At 41.0% G+C, this 18,908-nt stretch overlaps 1 protein-coding gene across 1 annotated transcript in view; it reads right to left on the bottom strand.

Moving 5' to 3' along the window:
- MKLN1 (muskelin 1) overlaps nucleotides 1–18,908 on the bottom strand; it is a 90,622-nt gene that overhangs the window by 36,125 nt on the left and 35,589 nt on the right. Inside the window, exons 7-9 of the mRNA XM_088531808.1 lie at nucleotides 13,327–13,404; nucleotides 12,081–12,146; nucleotides 4,533–4,645 (exon numbers count right to left, since the gene is read on the bottom strand). Of these exons, the coding sequence (XP_088387934.1) occupies nucleotides 4,533–4,645; nucleotides 12,081–12,146; nucleotides 13,327–13,404 (257 nt within the window). The remainder of the gene's footprint in view (nucleotides 1–4,532; nucleotides 4,646–12,080; nucleotides 12,147–13,326; nucleotides 13,405–18,908) is intronic.

Genomic DNA, 18,908 nt, shown 5'->3' with positions numbered 1-18,908 from the left:
AATGCTTGCAAGTTACTTCAGGCATCTTCCAAACTACATGATTTGTAGGAAAGAGTCAATTTTTTAAACTTGTTCAGCTCATAGATACGCTCATATAAAACAGGAACTTCATATATACATATATATCTCTGCCTCTATACACACACACACATATATATATGTTTACATATTTCAGGAACACATCCAAAAACAGCCATACATGTCACAAACGCTTACAAAGCATAAAACACTCATGCAGTAACGTGAGGTTGGAAACTTCGGGTAAGTTAACCCATTTCAACTAATGCAAATCAATGCACAGACCCGCTACGGAAAGTTTAATCAGAAACATATTAGCAGATGAAAAAGCACCCTGCCTTCTCACTAGCTTTCTACGTTCATCAGCTTTTATTTTCAGTACCTCAAAAGAGTGTTAGCAGCCAACCATCTCCTTATAATACACAGCTTTTCCGGACCATTTTGAAGCTACTGAATATCAGACTCTTGTTGACCTAGGCTTTGCTTCTCGTAAGTGAAAATTTACCCATCTAACTGGTTCACCTATGAACAGCCCTTCGCTTCTACCCATGACAGCTTAATTGAGGTGTCTTTGGTGAGAAACACCATCAAAAAGGCTTTAATGGAAAAAAAATAACCCTAGCCTGCTTACCCCATTTCTATATCTCTGATTTGAAAGACAGGATTTCCCTCTGAAAAAAGCCAAGTGGGATGAGTCAACACACCCTATTTATGAATGTGCAGGGCAACAGAATCTACCAGTTTGCACTATGCAGAAGTCAAACTTTTTTCATCTGCTATACTTTGCATCAAGCCTGGAATTCATTTAAAAGAGAAGTGCCAGATGGGAACACCTATAGGTCTACTTGCTCTATTAAGGCTAGCCAGAAGCTTGGCATATACTTAAATCAAGTTCCATGAATTCAATCCTAAAAACCCACATTTACCTTACTGTTCTGTTACCCATCTTGGACCTGCTCCCGAACAAGTCAATTTTCCTATACCCATTTCCAAGTCTCCTGGTTGCATATGTTGCATCCTTCCTCAATCCATTTGTGTCTTTTATATTAAGATGAAAAAAAAAACAGTTTGAGAGGACATCTTATCTGAAAACTACTAAAACAAGTTTCAAAAATACTGCTGACAGAATATACCAACTATCATGTTTCTCACTTATCAAATCTCCAGAGCTAACAACATCCTTCATCCTTTTGAAGGTATTTAAAAGGCCACACAACTATCAATTTACACCAAATGAAAACTTTCTGACCATTACCTACTCATTAAACTGCCCTCCTGTACCAGATTTCACTAAAGTAGCATTTCTAAGAGAAGGTTACTGCTTGGAAGTAGAAATCGTAGAACCCCAAACACACACATTAAGTTCCTCTATCCACTGGCAGTGGCATAAGAATAAAACGCCTGGAGAGTGATAGTGTTTTTTTCCAAAACAAAACCTCAAATCCCAAATCCTCAAAATGTCTCCGAGGTTGATTAGCAGCTGTAGATTGGCAGACAGCAGCACTTGTCAGAACAATTCCCTTGGTTCAGAGTATGAACTCTCAAAGGCTCTTAAAATTCACGTGGCTTGGCCCTGCCTCCTGCCAACTGATCACTTGTAGAGCTGTTGCATACTCAAAAATCAGCATTTCATGGAGGAGACAGCCAGAAGGGCAGCATTTGTGGGCTACCCCATGTTGCATCTCTCCAAGGGATGTAGGCTCAGAGCAAGAAGATCTGACAGGGACTAGAGAAGCGCTTTGGGCTCTGACGACCAAAGGAAGGATGGGGAAGTCTGCTCCACCTGGCCACAGGGGCTGAGATATCTATCCTGGACTGACAATTATATAATGTACATAACTATATAATAGAGTAGAACTCCTGACAGTTAATACTTGTGATCAGCTACCTCAGCAGTGCTGCTGTAGCCCATGGGAAATTTCGAAACCACAGCTGGAACAGCAGAGTTGACCAAAAAGGTCACAAACTTTTCGTAACACAGCGCCGAGGGGAAGACAGTAACAGACTGGCCCTGCACCTTTATCCCACAAGCGGGAATGTGAGCCACCCTTAAGATGGCACAGTAATATGTAACATTTCCTACATCTCGCTCTTGTCCAAGTCTAGTTAAGCAGTGGCTAATTTAATCGGTGTCACCGACTATCTTGGAACAAAACAGCTGGCAGCAGAACAAGCACAACACAGAACAAAACCCAAGACTACATTTCCCTGGAATCTATTTCACATATCTACAGAAATTCCACGTCAACAGACATTTCCTTTTAGCAACTTGTTTGTGAATATTTGATGCTCCTATTAGAGAAACATCTGAAGTCTTTGTTTTTGAATTTACTTCTCCATTTGAGCTTGACCTTTTCATTCCTAAATGGTGGTTTATCCAGAAAAAGCACTATCCCTTCACAAGATCAGCAGCAGGCAGTTCACTGCACTTAGCAGGAAGTTACAGGATTGTGGCCTGTGCCTTGGCACAAGGGTCAATGTAAAGGAGCTCTACTGTCGGCCTACTTGCCGATGCCATCCTAGGCTATATCGGGGGTAGGTCATTCCAGAACCCCATAGGTTTCTTCCCACTCTTCTTCCCTTAGGTATCCTTCTCTTCAAAATCCCCAATCTCCTTTTTTCTCCCCCAAACTTCTCCAAGACTCTTCTCGTCTTTCACTTCCAGCCCTTCCCTGTCCTCATTTTTTTTCCTCCCAAGGTCCCCTGGTAGCCACTTTACTGCATCACCTCACAACTCCTGGACTGTCTCCTCCAGCTGCCCCTTGTGCGTTGCCGCTCTCTCCCACCCCGGCTAGCAAAGGGCACGAGGACCTTCAAGAGAAAACACAGGCCGTTTCTGGCGCAGATCGTTCCCTGTGTCCTGGCCAGGTCTCCCAAGCTGTACGGAAACTCTGCTGGGTAAGACAGGATCTCGTCAGAAAAGGAAATGAATCCCTTTAAGGACAATCCAAGCTCTCCGTGCTTGCCGGTGCGGGAAGACAACGTGGTAACTTCTTTTGGCAGGACGTTGTTACTACGCTGCGTGCTAAACTGGACAAATGTACATACTAAACTGCTACAAAGCAGGAGAAAATTAAACCAGGGACACAGACATTACTCACTGCCCAACATGCATTTGAAGGAAGACAATGCAGAGAGGGTCTAGCTGTTTATCTTGACCATATGAGTTGATAAAAGAGAAGAATCTCAACTAACTCTTGTTATTATGTCACAATCCTCCTTAAGATATGGGCACATACTTATTGGTTATGTCATTACAATGTTTCTTCAAATAAAATCCACAATTCAAGATTTAAAGAGAAGTTATACAAGGCCAGCTACAGAGCATGGGAGGGCAGGTCCTGAAAGCCTAAATTCTACTTCAGCATCACCGAACGCATGAGTAGCTGTCGGTAACACAGAGTGACAAACGCGCGAAGAATAACCAAGAATAAATTAAAAAACCCAAAGATGTCCAACAAAGACACTTTTATACAGTGCCATTAAAATGCTGAAATAATGTGTTCAATTTTTTTTTTGCTATTTTATAAAGGATATTGGAAAAAAGTGCCATGCACCGAGATTTGAAGGGTAAGGGATGTGCCTTACTGACATTTTCACTTTCGTTATTTGCTCTACCTCATCACAATTTCTAAACACCTTTGCCAGGAAAAAACAACAGTACTAAAGTTTTACTTAATCCAGTACAAAAACTTGTAAAATGGGTAGTGGCAAAACACTAGAGAGAAAAAAAAATAAAGATCAAATGGGAACTAGATCTACTCCTCAATTTTGTTGCTACCAAAAGCAGCAACAAAAACTCATATGTTTACTCGCCCGAAGAGGTGAGACAAATTTCCAGAAATTATGCTCTGACAAATCAGAAACCAACTCAAAACACAGTAACCATGTGAAACTAACATTTCACAGCATAGTGATGTGAATTACACAACACAAGGGTCCCGGACTTTTTTGTTACCTCATATAAACCAAGCTGCAGTCATCTCAGAGGTTTTATACGTCAAAAACTGAACAAAATAGGCCAAGCAAGATGGTTCAAGCAAACGCCACAAAAAGCTCTTGGGGACTGTGTGGCCTCTGGCAGCTACCCTTGCTCTCTAGATTTCAATCTGTTAGCTGCCCATCTTGACTAAAGTTAAAAGAACAAACAACTCATTTCTGAATTCCAACAGCAGCATCGGGTCCGAAATGTTTATTAGGCGTCTGGTTGTTCAGTCTCGTCAAATTATTTAACTTTTGCTCTGCTCACTAAACTAATTTTTGGCTGACTAGACTGCTCTTGAGAAATAACCCTTTCGCCTGCAGTAATTGTAACTCTCCAAATTCGCACCTATTTCACATTCTCCCACTGTAAGCAATTCAGAAGACCTTGAACGTCTAAAATCTGCGGCTCTTACGACACGCTACACATCAATACAGGCACTTGAAAAGCACGGCATTTTTCTGTGCAAAAATTCGCATATTAGTAATGTTTGTAGAACATTAATTAATTAATGGATGTTTGTAGCACTTGCCTCTTTCTCGGTATCTCTGGAGATACAGGTCCACTGGTTTTCCTTCACACTGTACGCCCAAAAGTCAGCCAGATCCTGAGTCCCATCCCAGCCACCAAACAAATAAACAGTTTCTATTAAAAAAAGAAAAAAGAATATATTAGTTTTATTATTAAAAAAACATGCCTTTAAACAGGCTAATACATAGAAAAGCCCTGACAAATAGACAGCAGGTCTTAAAGATTACCAAAAGGGAAATTGAAATGGACTCCTCTTTGAATGTTATACCAGCCATAGGAACCAAAAGAAAGACTTTTTGGTTTAGCAATGGAATTTTTCAGGATAGATAAATGTACAGCCAATTCTGAAAGAGTCATTCTCTATTTCTATAGACACACACAAGGCAACTGAATCTATACACGCGTAATCAGGATCTCAGAGAGGAAAATTAACAATATTTACTATTTTGGACATTAGGAATTACTGCTATTTACCGAGATCTTAATTTGTCCCTTGTTTGGTGCAAGATTTATAGATGAGAAAGATTTCCTAGAGAACCATACTCTTGTTTCGTCCATCGCTTATAAAAGAAGATAGATTTCAGTTGCAAAATCTATGAGGGAAATGTTTTGTTAAGAGGATAAAGTAACCTATCCAAGGTGACAAAAGCAGGCAAGTGAAAGAGTAATGGATTAAAGTCAGTATTTCCGGCCCTTCTTTAGAACACGTTACCTTACGCCCATCGCCTCTCCAAACACCGACAGGACGGCAAGTTCAGTCACTCTGATGGAACTGAACTCGGGAAGGGTACAAGGAAGGAGAGGTCTCTGTTCTGCCATGCAGAGGTACCTAAGTTGCTTCCATTCTAGAAAACAACTACTTGTCTAAAACGCCTAAAACAACTTTACTTTTAGACTACATTAAAATGCAACACTATGTCAAGTCCAAGAAGAACAAGCCACTGCAAACTTCCAAAGTTTGGAAAAATGTCCTTAGAGTCCATAAACCGGTTGTATTATGAGGGCAGTGGCCATTTTTTAAGCCAATACCAATTAAAGAGCAGAGTTAGAAGTGTGATTTGAAAACGGGAATAATCCCCGACCCTTACCTACCATCAGGATGGTGGGCATCACCATGGAAAGGTTACCCTGGTTCATTAACTTTAATTACCCTTCCTCCTGGACTCAGGGCTCCCAGTGTTCCCTGCAAAGAGCAGGTCCCTTTGTGCTCATAAATTCTCACAGCTCACAAAACCCACATTACCACAACAGCTTCATTGATAGCTGAGGAAAATAAAAGATTTGGCACTGCCTAAGTATCCTATTGGGTTCTTGCCAAAATGTCATGCCTGCCTGTAAAGGCTTTGTCCGAGATGAAATTTAATAGCAAACCTGAATGAATCTGAGGAAAACTCAGATTTAAAAAAGTTACCTAAATCAAGCTGACAGAATTAGACTGCATGTAAGCACTCCAAAAGAGGCAGAACCATACACTCAATGTGAACTGCATCCCTAGAGTTTCAGAGGAACGACGACTACACAAGTGTACACGAACAGGGTGCCAAGTTTATTTTTAATGCTGGTACCGAACTGTAGCCTAGGTGAAAGATAAAACTCCATCATTATATAGACCTAGAAAAAATAACGTTTTCAATTTTTCAACATTACCATATCTCTATATAAAGTTCCTTTAAAAATACAAAAACTTTTCTCAAAATACTAACGCATCAGTTGCCAATAAAGTCATGAAAATGTCTTTTTCATAGTTCTTCTAAAGCTTGCCATTGTTTTCCCATGGTTTAGGTAAAATTACTCCAATTCCCAGCTCATTTCACATCTCCCGCGTTATTTTTTCCATGTATTTTTTTGGAGGAAGGGCTATTTTTTCCACCCTGCAAGCCAAGCTCCAAGCACAATGGGCTCTGGGGTCCATAACTCCGGCATTCTTGGATATTGCTGCAACAGCTAAACAACATATCAGTAAACAACATGCTCTAAGGAGGCAGCAGACAGAGGGGATGGACTCCCAACTTTCAGGCAGGAGTGGGAAGCTTGAGGGGCACAGGAGCCTCACATTGATATAATTATTTCCATCTTAGCAGAAACAGGGAATTAAGTTCCTTGTTCTCCTTTAGGGGCAGCCAGGAGGAATTTTCAATTCTACCTGTGGGGCAGCAAGACAAACATGAAAGCCCTTCCATTTTTTCCATAGCTTTCACCAGCTGCATTTCGGAAATCAAATTTCTCCCCCAGCCATCTTATCTTCACCTCCACTATGTTTATTTTTGAATGTGTATTCAAAACAATTTGAATATGTTCTATGAATATTTCTAAATTGCTTGCTCAGTCAAAAATGTTTCTATAATGTGAAAACTCTTTTATTCCCTTACTGTCCAAAGGACTAGAAGATGCCACTGCACTCCTCAAAGTATTACAGAGCATACACGGAAAAGAAAAACATTTCTCATCAACCTGAGCCTAGACTGGCATCTAGGACATGTTCTGACATTTTTTCCTGCTCCTGTTAACTCTATGCTCTCTGCACAGTGAAGTCCTTGGTAGCATTCGGGCATTGGTCTACACCAGCAGAATGCAGCACAGCAAACTCGCAACGCTGGGCGGATGAAGGATGTTTGATCTCCTGGGGCATCCCCATGGAAGTCTTCTTCTAACACAACACCGGTGAAATGGATACGTTCCATCTCCAGTGACATATCGAACCAAGCAATTTGGTCAAGTACCAATTTCACGTCTGCTAGAACAAGAGTTAATTTAGCCTCTAGATGATCATCTGGTCCAACAGGCATGCCCATTCCCTCCCCAGCATCTCACAGTGGAGCTAACTTAAGAGCCAGGGCATGTTGCACATCTCAGCTTTGACTGTCTCCCAGGATGGAGAACTCTCCTTCTTCTGAATCCTTGTTTCAATGACTGGCCATCTTCATTACCATTTCTTTTTCTTCATTTCTCACTGGAATCTCCAATTTGTGCTCACTGCCCCTCATCTTTTCCTTCTGGCCCTCCAGGAAGGGCCTGACTCCTCCTTCTCCACACCCCTTGCTATAGAGCTGTAGTATAAGTTCCTCTTGGCCTTTCCTAAGGAATGCACCCTTCTTGAGTGTCTCCTTGAAAAATTACACGCTGCAGCCCTCTGCCCTCTTGGTGGCCCTCCACTGGGACTCGCTTAGTTCAGCAACATCCTTGATGCAGCAGGGAACTGAAAATGGACACAGTATTCCAGATGCGGTCTCAACAAGTACCAGACAGAGGAAATTTCCCTAATCTGCTGGCCATACTGTAGCTAACGCAGCCCAAAATGAGGCCATAAGAGAAGATTCAGACTCCCAAAAAACTTCAGGAGAAAATAAATAAATAAAAACAACTCTTGCAGATAAACGTGAACCCCCAACTCCTTCAAAAGCCAAACAGAGAAACAGGAGTCACTCTTTGCATAAGAATCTACAGCTGCAGATGCTCAGCTTCTTCCACCACCCACATCGCACAGGAGCATGACCAGGTCAAGATCTCCCCGTGACAAGTTCCCAACCCCTGCACGACAGCTCTGCTTCCTCTTGTACTCCTCTTCTTATGCGAGTTCTCTGTTCTTGACAGGAGCTTCAAGAGGTCCTACCTGCTACTGATCCTGCCTATTAAGGTGAGCACTGAGATTCAGGGTCCCTTCACCAGCCTAAGACCACCTTTCTCTCCGAAGCAGAACACCTAGGTGTAAAAGACCTAAAAAGTCTTCTGTGAAAGGGCAGCATCTTGTCATAACCACATTTTAAAGCTATCTCCAAGCTGAAGTTTGCACTTTGCGAAGAGCACTTGGAGCACAGCTACAAAGCCAGACCTCAAATTTGCTTGAAGCATCACCCCACTCAGTTTCCGGATCACAATTCGGCGCAGATGGTGGCTAAATGCAAAGTTGTTCAGGCTGGGGCTGCTCTCGGTAGGCACAGAATGCAGATACGTCTTCCTCCCTAACGTGAAGGCGCTCTAAAGTTGAATAACCTCCAGCATGCAGCAGCTGTTTGCATTTTGGAGCCCTAAAAGCCATCTGTGTTTTGTTTCAGAGATCTCTTCATCTTGTATACAAGTCCTATCTTTGAATAAAATATCTTATGGATAGAAGTGTTTTCCTCAGGCAAAACAGCGACTTGCTTCAAGTCTTTGCTGCTTTCACTCGCTCCATCTTTTTCATCTTAACTCTGCTTCCTCTGAGCCAACTCCAGCATCTCCCCTGTGCCCCCTGCTTTGAATCTCCCACTTCACTCAGCTCCCAGACTTTGTTCTCATCTAATACAATGAATTAAGCAGAATGCCTCACCACAGAAGGAAACACAAAATAACATACCTCCAAAATTACAACTTATTTTCTTTGCTGACTGAACAGAGGTAACACTTTCATGAAGACCACTGCACTAATATTTCCTTTAGAAAAATATTTCACTTGCCGTGGCTGAGAAATTCAGACAAAAGCCGTAAGGTTGCTCGGCCATTACTAACAGATTCCCCACAAAAATCTCAGGGGACCTACGCAAATATGTAGCAGTATAGTAAATACGTAAGTAGTATAGTTTTTTTCATGACTGATGTTTAGAGCACTTAATATCCTCATGTACCTTTTGAGATGTTTTCACTATTGGCATTTTGAGGGCTTGTTTTTTGTTTGTTTGTTTAATCTGTGCTTTTTTGTTAGAACTACCTAAAAATATTTCCTCCTACTTCCCTCCTCCTAAACAAGGGCAGAAAATATTCTTGCTTCCCATGCAGAAAGCTACATAAGATATGCTCAACTTGCAGGAAAAGGGGGAAATAATCTAAGTATTTGATTTTTATTTAGAATATAAAAGACTAAGTACATAACAGTGGTATCCCAATTGATACTAAGAAAGCCTCTTAAGTATTTCTCTACGTGCACAGTAAATTCTGCAACTCAACAGTCATTCCAGTTGGAGCATCAATATGATTAAAAACGAGGAAGATATTTTGAGAATTAGTAATTCTCAAATTCTTCAAGTTTTTGATTTGGGAAGATCTCTGGCTATATTCCCAGCGTTGTATCCCCAAAGGTTTATACCTCCCCTTCAACACACTCAAGCACTCCAAAGTCCATAAAGATACTACACTTAGATGTTAGGTCAAGTGCAGTAACTACAGAGCACGTGAATGTGATCAGATGGAAATGAGCTACCCCACAGGTCACTGTTTGGCAAAGAAGCCATAATGGTTCTTTTGGTTACTCTAAACCGACCCTCATTAGAAGATAAGACATATTGAGAAGTAGCTTGGACCAAATTAAACCACGTTGTATCTGACACTGAAACACAGAGCCAGTCACTCAGCTCACTATTAGTGATAAGCAGTTCAACTACTTACCAACCCAAAGCCTCTCTTCTGACACTGAACACATGCACCCAGCAGGCTTAGTACTATTACCAAATTTAGTAAAAATGAACTCACCTTCTTGAAACTAGTAATAATTGGTTATCATTTACTGGAAGTCAATCAAAAAGCAGAAGTGCTTATAATTACATCTACAGCACATTTGCACACTGAATATTAACTTGCTTCCAAGAGTATTCTATACAATACAGAACTTCAGGACTTCTCAACAACTCCAATTATGGAGTTCTACTTCTTCTCTAAAACATGGAATTTGAGGAAAATACTCATTTTTGAGAGGACTTCACCCTTTCAAAAAGAGATGCAAAATGAACTAGTTTTTCTTCAGCTTCCAGAGACTTCTGAGAAAACAAGAAGCGTGTGGGTAAAGAAGGGAATTGCCTTTGGGAAAACTGTACACTGCTGTTCTTTTTTTTTTCCATTAACACTGGATTTGCTCAAAGCTAGCCAGGAAGACTAGCTCCAATTTGTAAAACACATACTCACACAACTGGCCAGATTCCTCGTCTCATTAAGTGATACCTACACTTGAAAGGAAAATTCAAGCTGTCAGCAACAGCAAGTTTCAAGAACACAAACAGTTCGAGGAACTGTCCTGGCTGGCTCATAAGCCAAATCAAATAGCAAGAACAAATCTCAGAAATATATGGGCTTTTACAGGCCTCAGTGGGCTTGGAAGCAAAACTACGTACAACTCTCCAAACACTCCAGAGCAAAACCTCTCTTCGGGTTATTCTGTTACCAGTGGGTAACTCTGCAGCAAGAAAGAGGTGATTTGACAGAGGGAAATCCAGCTCTCAGAATATGACTCTGCATCCATAGGTGCACTCCAGCCAATTCTGTGCAAGGAGAAGATGGTGCTTTTTATTGCCGTGTTGAAAGCAGTGAACTTAAGTCAAAATAATCAGCTTACTCGGGCTTCAGAGATCAAGTGGAATGGAAATGAAGACTCACGCTACCATGAACATATTACACTCAGCAAGTCCAAAGGAATCTCATTCTGAAGTTGGGAAGCCTCTTCTCTCTCCAGAACACCTGTGAAACAACCAACCTTTCTCTTTATTCTCTAGGGTGCCACTAGGGTGCGTTTCATGGCTTCTTTTGTACACAAACACCAGCAATCCCATGACAGCACTCGATTCTAGCAAATCTCAAAATTCTGCCATTAAGAAAAAGTTTCCTTTCATATACAACATAACTTGAGCGCTTTCTCTAAAGTAGTCACTCCAGTCTGGGCAAAGGCCAAAAACTAAACTTCTCCTGGGGAATTTTTGCTTGTTCACTATGACTTAGCAAATTACCCTTAAACGTAATATCTTGTCACATGCTTCAGTCCTGGTCCATATGACCACAGTAGGAAAAAGTAAAGGTTTAACCCTCTCAATGTTACCCTCTCCTCTTCTTTGCTACGCACAGCCCTGATTCTTTCTTCTTTTTGCCCCCCCCCCCCCTTTTTTTTTTTGGTAAATTCCATTATTTATAGAAGCCATTTGTGTTCCAGAGAAGATATCAGCAAGGAAATAGAACAGTAAGGAATGAAGGACCAGAGAAATCTGACACGCAAAAGACAGATAAAACTATAGAAAATAATGAGGTACGATGATCGAAACAGACTGTTACTTCTGCCTCCCTTTGCTTTTCTCCACAGGCTCTCTGGAAGAAAAGCTGAACCATCCTTTTAACTGCTATAGAAAACATTTTTGTAAGAGGAGTCAAATAAATTATACTTAAATACAGCTTGTTGCACATTTATTTCGAAAGTTAGAAGCCACTCCAGCCAAAACAGAGGGAATGTTTTAACACATCAGGTCTATTGCTTGAGCACTACCCCAAAACACAGAGCAAGCAGCAGAAGGGAAAAAATGTCTGTAACTTCTGTAGTCTAAGGATCTGCTCAGAAACAAATAAAAAAGCAACTGTTTTAAGTCTCCTTCTTTGGCTATTAAGACACTAGAGTCTAAAGTAGAACTAATAGGAAAGAAAGGAGTAAAAAGGTCAGTTGAAGCATAGTTCCAGATACTGAGAGCAAAATACTTAATTCAGCTCTATTAAAAAGTAGAGTTTTTACCCCAGAAATTAGTTAAGACACTCTGTGAAGTTAGAACACCCTTGCAAATTCCACTATGCTGTGTGTTCATTAAGGAATTTAGCAACTGCTACTCACCTGTCTGAACATCTATGACCATCTGGTGACCACCTCTCATCCCTGGTCGGCTGTCTTCTCCATCACCTTTGAAGAAACAGAGAGTTTTCTATTAAAACCAAGCAAATATGCAACCCCTGAATATTACAGAGAAGCTATCAACTTAAGAGCTCAACATTCTTTACGACACTGACAAAATACCTTCTCTACACAATATTCTTATTTTGTCTATGCGTTATAAAACTGCACAGCTATTATAGCTAACTAGAGCAAATGCAGTATTATACTGCTATTCTGAGAGACTTCTAAAAGGAACTTAAGAGTTCCTGAAACATCCAGGTCAGCTCAAATGTCAACCATTCTTATGATCTGTGCCTCCCCCATGCTGGGCACACAGATAATCTTTACTTTCCCTTTCCATCTATCCCCACCTTCCAAATTGCCTGAAGAGAGAGGAGTCAGAAAGGATGTTCAACTGAAACAGCAACCTACCCACAAGATAGAAGCAAAGAGCTAGCAGTATGGACACAGCACAGCCAGCACTGCACCAATTATTTCTTCTTCTGTATAAGGAGAATTCCAACTCCCCAATTAAAACAGCTTTCCAGACACCTTCCATTTTTTTAAGCATTCAGGACAGGTCTCATCCATGGGAAACGCATTAGAAAGGCAACACTTATTCTGCTGGGAAGAGTAGTCTGCCTCTACTCATAAATTACACTTCCCAAGGGATGTGGGGTATGTACTTGACACATTCATTAATTTCCACCTTGAATCCCAGACATGCTGTATGACTAATATTGCACTGCATAGTCAAAGCTGTTGTTACGGGATTTCTTTAAGGTAGAAAGTATAGAAAGTATTGAAAATAGATTCTACTATTTGGATTCATAGTATGATAGACCAAAACAGCATAGCTGCTTGTCATTCTGAACTGCAGATTTCCAGATGTAAGTTTATTCCATGCATTAAATGCAGTTTTACGAGTAATTGAGCTTAGTTTCCAGATCTTAGACTTGTTATTGAACTGATTAGCTATGCCTGAAGTTACAGCTAGTGTTCCCATGAAATGTTCCTTCCTCAACTATAGATCAATCTACATTTCATTATTTTTGAAGATGAATATAAGTTTCTCACTGACTACAGAAAAATTGTCCTGCAGGAGGCTTTCTTGCACCACTCTCTTGCTCTATGTTCACAAAGCAGCATCACAGCACTAGCAGTATCTTCAGACACTTTAGGGCTGTATCTTTATAAATAGCCTTACCTTTGGTGCTTTTGGGGATAATCTGCCCCCAGCGAGGTTTGTATTCTTGCTGACTGATGTACTGATTGAATAACCCATCTGCAAAACAAAAATTAGGTTGTTTATACCTCCATTACTGCAAAATCACTCAGAGAGGGTTACTTCAGTCTAACTCAATACTGAATTCTTCTCCAGAGCTTTCATTTTAAGTAAATTCTCTGTATATGTCAGTTATTTTGTTCAACTTGCTAATGAACTAAATGTGCGAGCACTGAAATAAAAAGGAATATTCATTACTAGATCAATCAAGAATTACTCTGCTTGCCTGCCAGGTCATGCCAATTGTCTATAAATCCCCAGTGAGATGTATTTAATTAAGAATGAAACCCCTCCTCCTTATTTAAGCCAAAGAATAAAGTTGCTAGTGCATGTAAAATTCAACCATTTTAGTACATGCTAAGTTTAAACTAGGCCAGATAGTATCTCTACGGCTTCATCTAAAAAGAAAAGGGAAAAATGGCAGATTGTTCAAGTATTAGGATACAGAAGAACCAAGTTCTGGATGGAAGACAAAATAATAGTCTATGTTCTCCTCAGAGCTGAGAAACAGAAGAAACACAGTATTAGGTCACTGACCAGATACGCCAACCGCAGCATTTCTGTAAGTAAGAAGCATTAACTCCAGTTAATGCTCTGCTCAGGGTCCTCACGTGCTTTCCTAGCTTCCTCTGTAAACCTATGGCACAATCTGCTCAGCATCAAGAAGTTCATTTCAAATTCTAATCAATGTGTGTTATCAGTGTGTCACAGAAAGGTTCATTTTTGGAAGAGGAAATTTATACTCCCCTTGACTGCCCACATCAGTTTGGAAGGATTTAGCAAACGTCTTCTCAAACTACCACCTAATTTTTCACGTAAGTAAGAAACTGTTCGACTACTCATGTCATGACACACTTGACTTTTTTTTTTTTTTTTTAAATAAAACAGTACATTGCACATACACTGTTCAGTCAAAAGGAGGATATAGGATGTGTTCAGCAATCCCCAATCATATAACACTTGCACAGCTTTGCATTTTTAATAGAAGTGAAAAAGTAGAAGTGAAGCTAAGTAATATTTATATACTTCTTGCTTCTCCCAGCCACGGTAATAGTGGCTTTGAGGTATGAATTCAACAGATTACAAACACCTCTGTTCATACAAAATCCCCTGCTTGGCACACAGACAGAAGAGGAGGGCTTCTTACCGCGTATGTCCCTGTTTATCCACAAAAAGCTAAAAACTGTTACACATGACACAGAAAACACTCAGAGTAGATTTTAAAGCATTTCCTGCTGTCTTATAGCTTGTCATGACCAAGATCCAGGCTTTAACCAAGTCAGCAAGAATTTCCTGGGGGAAGATGGATACTCGAGTGATAGTCTAGGAGGTAACTAAGGGCACTGCAGAGCCCCAGAAAGAAGCCGAATCGGTCCTAAAATGCAGGACTGCTTCCAATCTTTATAAATTCAGCTGTGCAAGTTCTGCAAATTCAATATTCTGCGAAAGCAGAGCTGATTCTGCTTTCTACTATCCTAGTGCCAAAAACATCAGCTCTATGCAAGCATTAGTTAATTGAGGAAAGCCAAAAGTTTGTTCTAAGTACATAGAAAAAGTGGTTTATTTTGGTTTCTTAAAAATATGGTTCTTAGATCAGGCTTCTTTAGCATTTATAAATCTGGGACAAGACGTGTGAGTGAATTTTGGCTTTACAGTTAAGACTTCATGAATTCCAATTCAGAAATGCCAACTTCAAATAGAACAAATATATGCATTGTAAGAAAACCCATACTGACTCAGGCAGATTTTTCTAACCACAAACCTAGACAGAAATCCAGCCTTTTGGATAATGTTAGAGTCTCGGTCTTCGAGACAAAATGCAAAACAGTATTTACCCCTATGGCAGCCAATAGATAATTGGACATAAATAGCTCAGGAGGATGAATTACACCGCATATGATCCGAAAGGGTGATTAAACTTCTCTCCCATACTCAACACCCACAGGCTGCACTTGTCAAGATAGGACTCCTCTTCCCTACTGTGCCTTCAGCTTCTTTTAATAAAGCTTCTTGTCTTCCATGGGACAGTGGTTTGGAAAGCATCCAGCTTGCTTCCCAGAAATGTTTCTTTCTGCTGGGAGCAGTTCCACATTCATTCTACTTGCACTACAAACCAGCAGCAGCTTGTTTTGGTAGCTGAATCATCACCTGTCTGACACTAGGGGAGAACAGAAAAGAGAAGAAAAAATAGGAGGAAGATTTCGAGGTGGATTCTGCACCTGATGCCAAACCTATTCCCCTGCACTGCTTGTGCTACTTGCCAGGACTGCACTGCTGAGCAAAACCTGCCTGAAAAGTCTCCAAAGCTTCTGCAAGACACTGAAGATCAGATCTAGGCATGCTCAGATCTGTCGGTTCTTTCCAATGAATCAGTAGTTTAAAAAGACGCTTCAAATCCACTGCAGAAAAAAAATATTAGGAGCGAATTTTTCAAGAAGTCTTTTCTTCTCAGCCCCTGAGGCTCTCATTGCAATGGTCATGTTTACACTTAAGGTTACAGCCAAAGATGGTACTTTTAATATTGCCCTATTTCCACATCTTTCACAGCAAGCTCTGGCACTTTTGGATGCAACAACATCCAGTTCATAATGGCTGAAGTAGTAAATTAGTAAATTCCACCTAACAGGTAACTCAAAGCACCTGACTGACAACTCAACTTCATTTTGTCAGCCAGCTACATGTTGGAGAGGAGAGATTAATAAACACTTTTGTTCTCAATGTTTGTAACTTGCTGAATTTGCATGAACAACTAAGAAGCCTTAAGTTTCTTTTTAGATAACACAAATCTCTAGACAGAATTACTAAAATCTACTCATTTTACAGTCAACAGCAAGACAAACTTTGGAGAGACATTTAGCCTGTAATTTCAGTGGTTTTCTATTTTTGTTTTGTTTTGAATCAAAAAAGCACACAAAAAACCTGAAACAGACTGAATTTTTACAGCCGCAAAATCCTTCCAAACAAAATCTGCAGCAGAAAACAAAGGTGACCCGAGAGGCAAGTCCAGCCGTTCCCGAAGAACTTCCGCAGGACTGAGGAGCAGAGGGAAAACATGGAATTTTCCAGCCTCAAGGCTGCAATACTCTCTCACATTTTTCTCTTAATAGGAGGAAAACTAAAACACACTACAGGGTTGGCTCTTAGCTCTCTGCAAGGGTTTGTACCATCACCTGCCTGACACTAGGGCAGAATGCAAGCTTTGATAAGCAGATGATAGGGCTTGCACAAAAGAAGCATTTGTGCTTCTTCTGAAGCATTAGGAGAAATGCTGCTTTTGTGCAAGCCCTGTCATCTGCTCGCCAAAGGTTTCAGATCCCTGCTAAGCTTCTTCCCTGCATATACCCCTACTATAGTGGAAACAAGCCAGTACTTATACTTTCTCAGAATAAAACTCAACAAACACCAAAGATGTAACTTAGCTCGAAGTGTCCACCTGGAATTTCCCGGAGGAGATAGCTGCTCTCCCATCCCAAACTTCAGCAGACCTTCGAGCACTGCAGGCAACTCAAAACATCCCGTTTGTCACATGGGGCTGACTTGTCAACAGATAACTCATATGTCACACAGCGACACAATCACAGCGCCGGAGGAAACCTCCCTCTCAGGGAGGCTAATAATTAACCAAACTATCAGAACTTCAGCCCATTTTAAGCAGCTCTGCCCATCTACACTAGTTGTATGTGGTTCCATTAGGTAATTTGCACTCTGCATATCCTCTGCAGAAATATTAAGCAGATTTTCCTACAATAATATAGGCTGTCTGAAAGCTATAGGAATGAATCCAAATGCAAAGCATTTGAACGAAGTCTATGAACCAGCTGAGATTTAGGGAACCTTTTATTTTTGAGAGGAAGTCAGGCAGCTGCCAGGGTTTCCATTTGCCCATTTTCCAAGCGTAATGCACAAGTCAAGAGAATCTGCGGGAAAAGTGTGGCTGCCTGCCACTAGGTTCTCAAAAGAACTGGTGATGAGGTGGGAGACGACGTTCATTAGCAGGGCAGAGGAACAAGATTTGAGCTCTGCTAGCCCTCTTTCTTGACCACCTACTCTTTTTCTATATGACTAAGACTTTGGAAACAGGCTGCACGGGGTATGTCACATTTCACATTTTAAACAGCTATCGCTGCAAACATTAGCCTCTGCAATAGAGCCTCTACGCTGAGCAGATGGAGCTGCATCTCCATCAACCTCCTCTTGCTTCTGTTTGTTCCTTAAGGCTATGAGCCATCAGATCAGAAGTTCACATATTCACGTCCAGCTATCAGGGGACTGTTCCCTCTTTGAACACTTTCGGGATCGTAATAATTTAAGGATCTGTATATCTCAATTAACTTCATACTCCAGCTATAGGGCACTGAACATACAGGACTAAAGTTACCTCATTTTTATTTTAGAAGGCTACACATCTGCTAGGCATTCAGTTTTATGAACACTCAAACCGTAGGGATTCAGTAGCAAGTTATGGAGCCTACCCAACGCTGCCAAGAAGGTAAAACACTGGGTATACAAGAGCCTCTCAAGCAAAGGGGCCCAAGACATGCAGAGCAGAGCAAGGACAGCACTGTGCAAACAGGAGCCTTGCTACAGGCAAATAAAAAATGCAGAAGGGTGCAAACATCCATTCCCATGCTCCCAAGAAGAATTCTGTTGTTAAGGATCAAATAAGTTCAACTCCCTAACTTTCTACAGTCATCATGTAGAAATACAGACAAGCTATTTAAAGCTGCAGCTTCGGTCCTTTCGTGGTAACCAGAAAGTTGCCTTATCCCCTTCCCCATGCTAGCCTGACCAGAAGAACCAGCTGCAAGTCAGATATCAGAAACTTGGCCGTAACCTGGTTTATCAGGTGGCATCAGGAGGTCCACGGACAGCAGAAGTGCAACGTCCTGGGAGAAGCACCATCCCATAAGAAGGATGGGACTTCTGTGGCAAAAGCTCATGGGTCCATCAGGTTAGGACAAGCACAAAACACAGCCTCAGTGTCTCAGGGTAGGTAGCACTTCTCTCAAAAGGGTGTTGAAAGGTGATAAAGCTTTACCTGGCCACAAAAGCTGAAGACAATACGGAATTGCAGGGGGACATGGCTGGGGGGAAGTTAATACATTCAAAGGCAGGTAAATGATTAAGGATAAGCAATGGAAAATGCGTATGACTACATTCAACTTTGGCTAGCTAGGTGCCGAATTAAAAGGAAACAGCATAAAGATGATCACACATATTCTGGGCCACAGAAGCAAGGATAAAACCTAGGGCCTTCAAACAGTATGAAGTTTTCTATACAATACTTGCTTCTGTATTTGCCCAAAGAAAAAAAGGCGACTGATAAAACACTACTGAGTATTTCTCTATTAGCTTAAACAATTCTGAATTCTCCAGGCTCCAAAGAGACATAACTACAATTCAGGACCTGGGCAATGAGGATTTTTCACCTCAAACCCACAAGGAGGAAGTGTAGTCTTGTCAGCTAATACAATATCCAGGTTTTCTATCACGCCAACCTTGGC

Source organism: Tinamus guttatus, unplaced genomic scaffold, assembly GCF_059628265.1.
Source record: "Tinamus guttatus ecotype Peru unplaced genomic scaffold, ASM5962826v1 Tinamus_guttatus_pri_ptg000434l, whole genome shotgun sequence".
Lineage (NCBI taxonomy): Eukaryota > Metazoa > Chordata > Aves > Tinamiformes > Tinamidae > Tinamus > Tinamus guttatus.
This window is presented reverse-complemented; position numbering and strand designations above follow the sequence as displayed.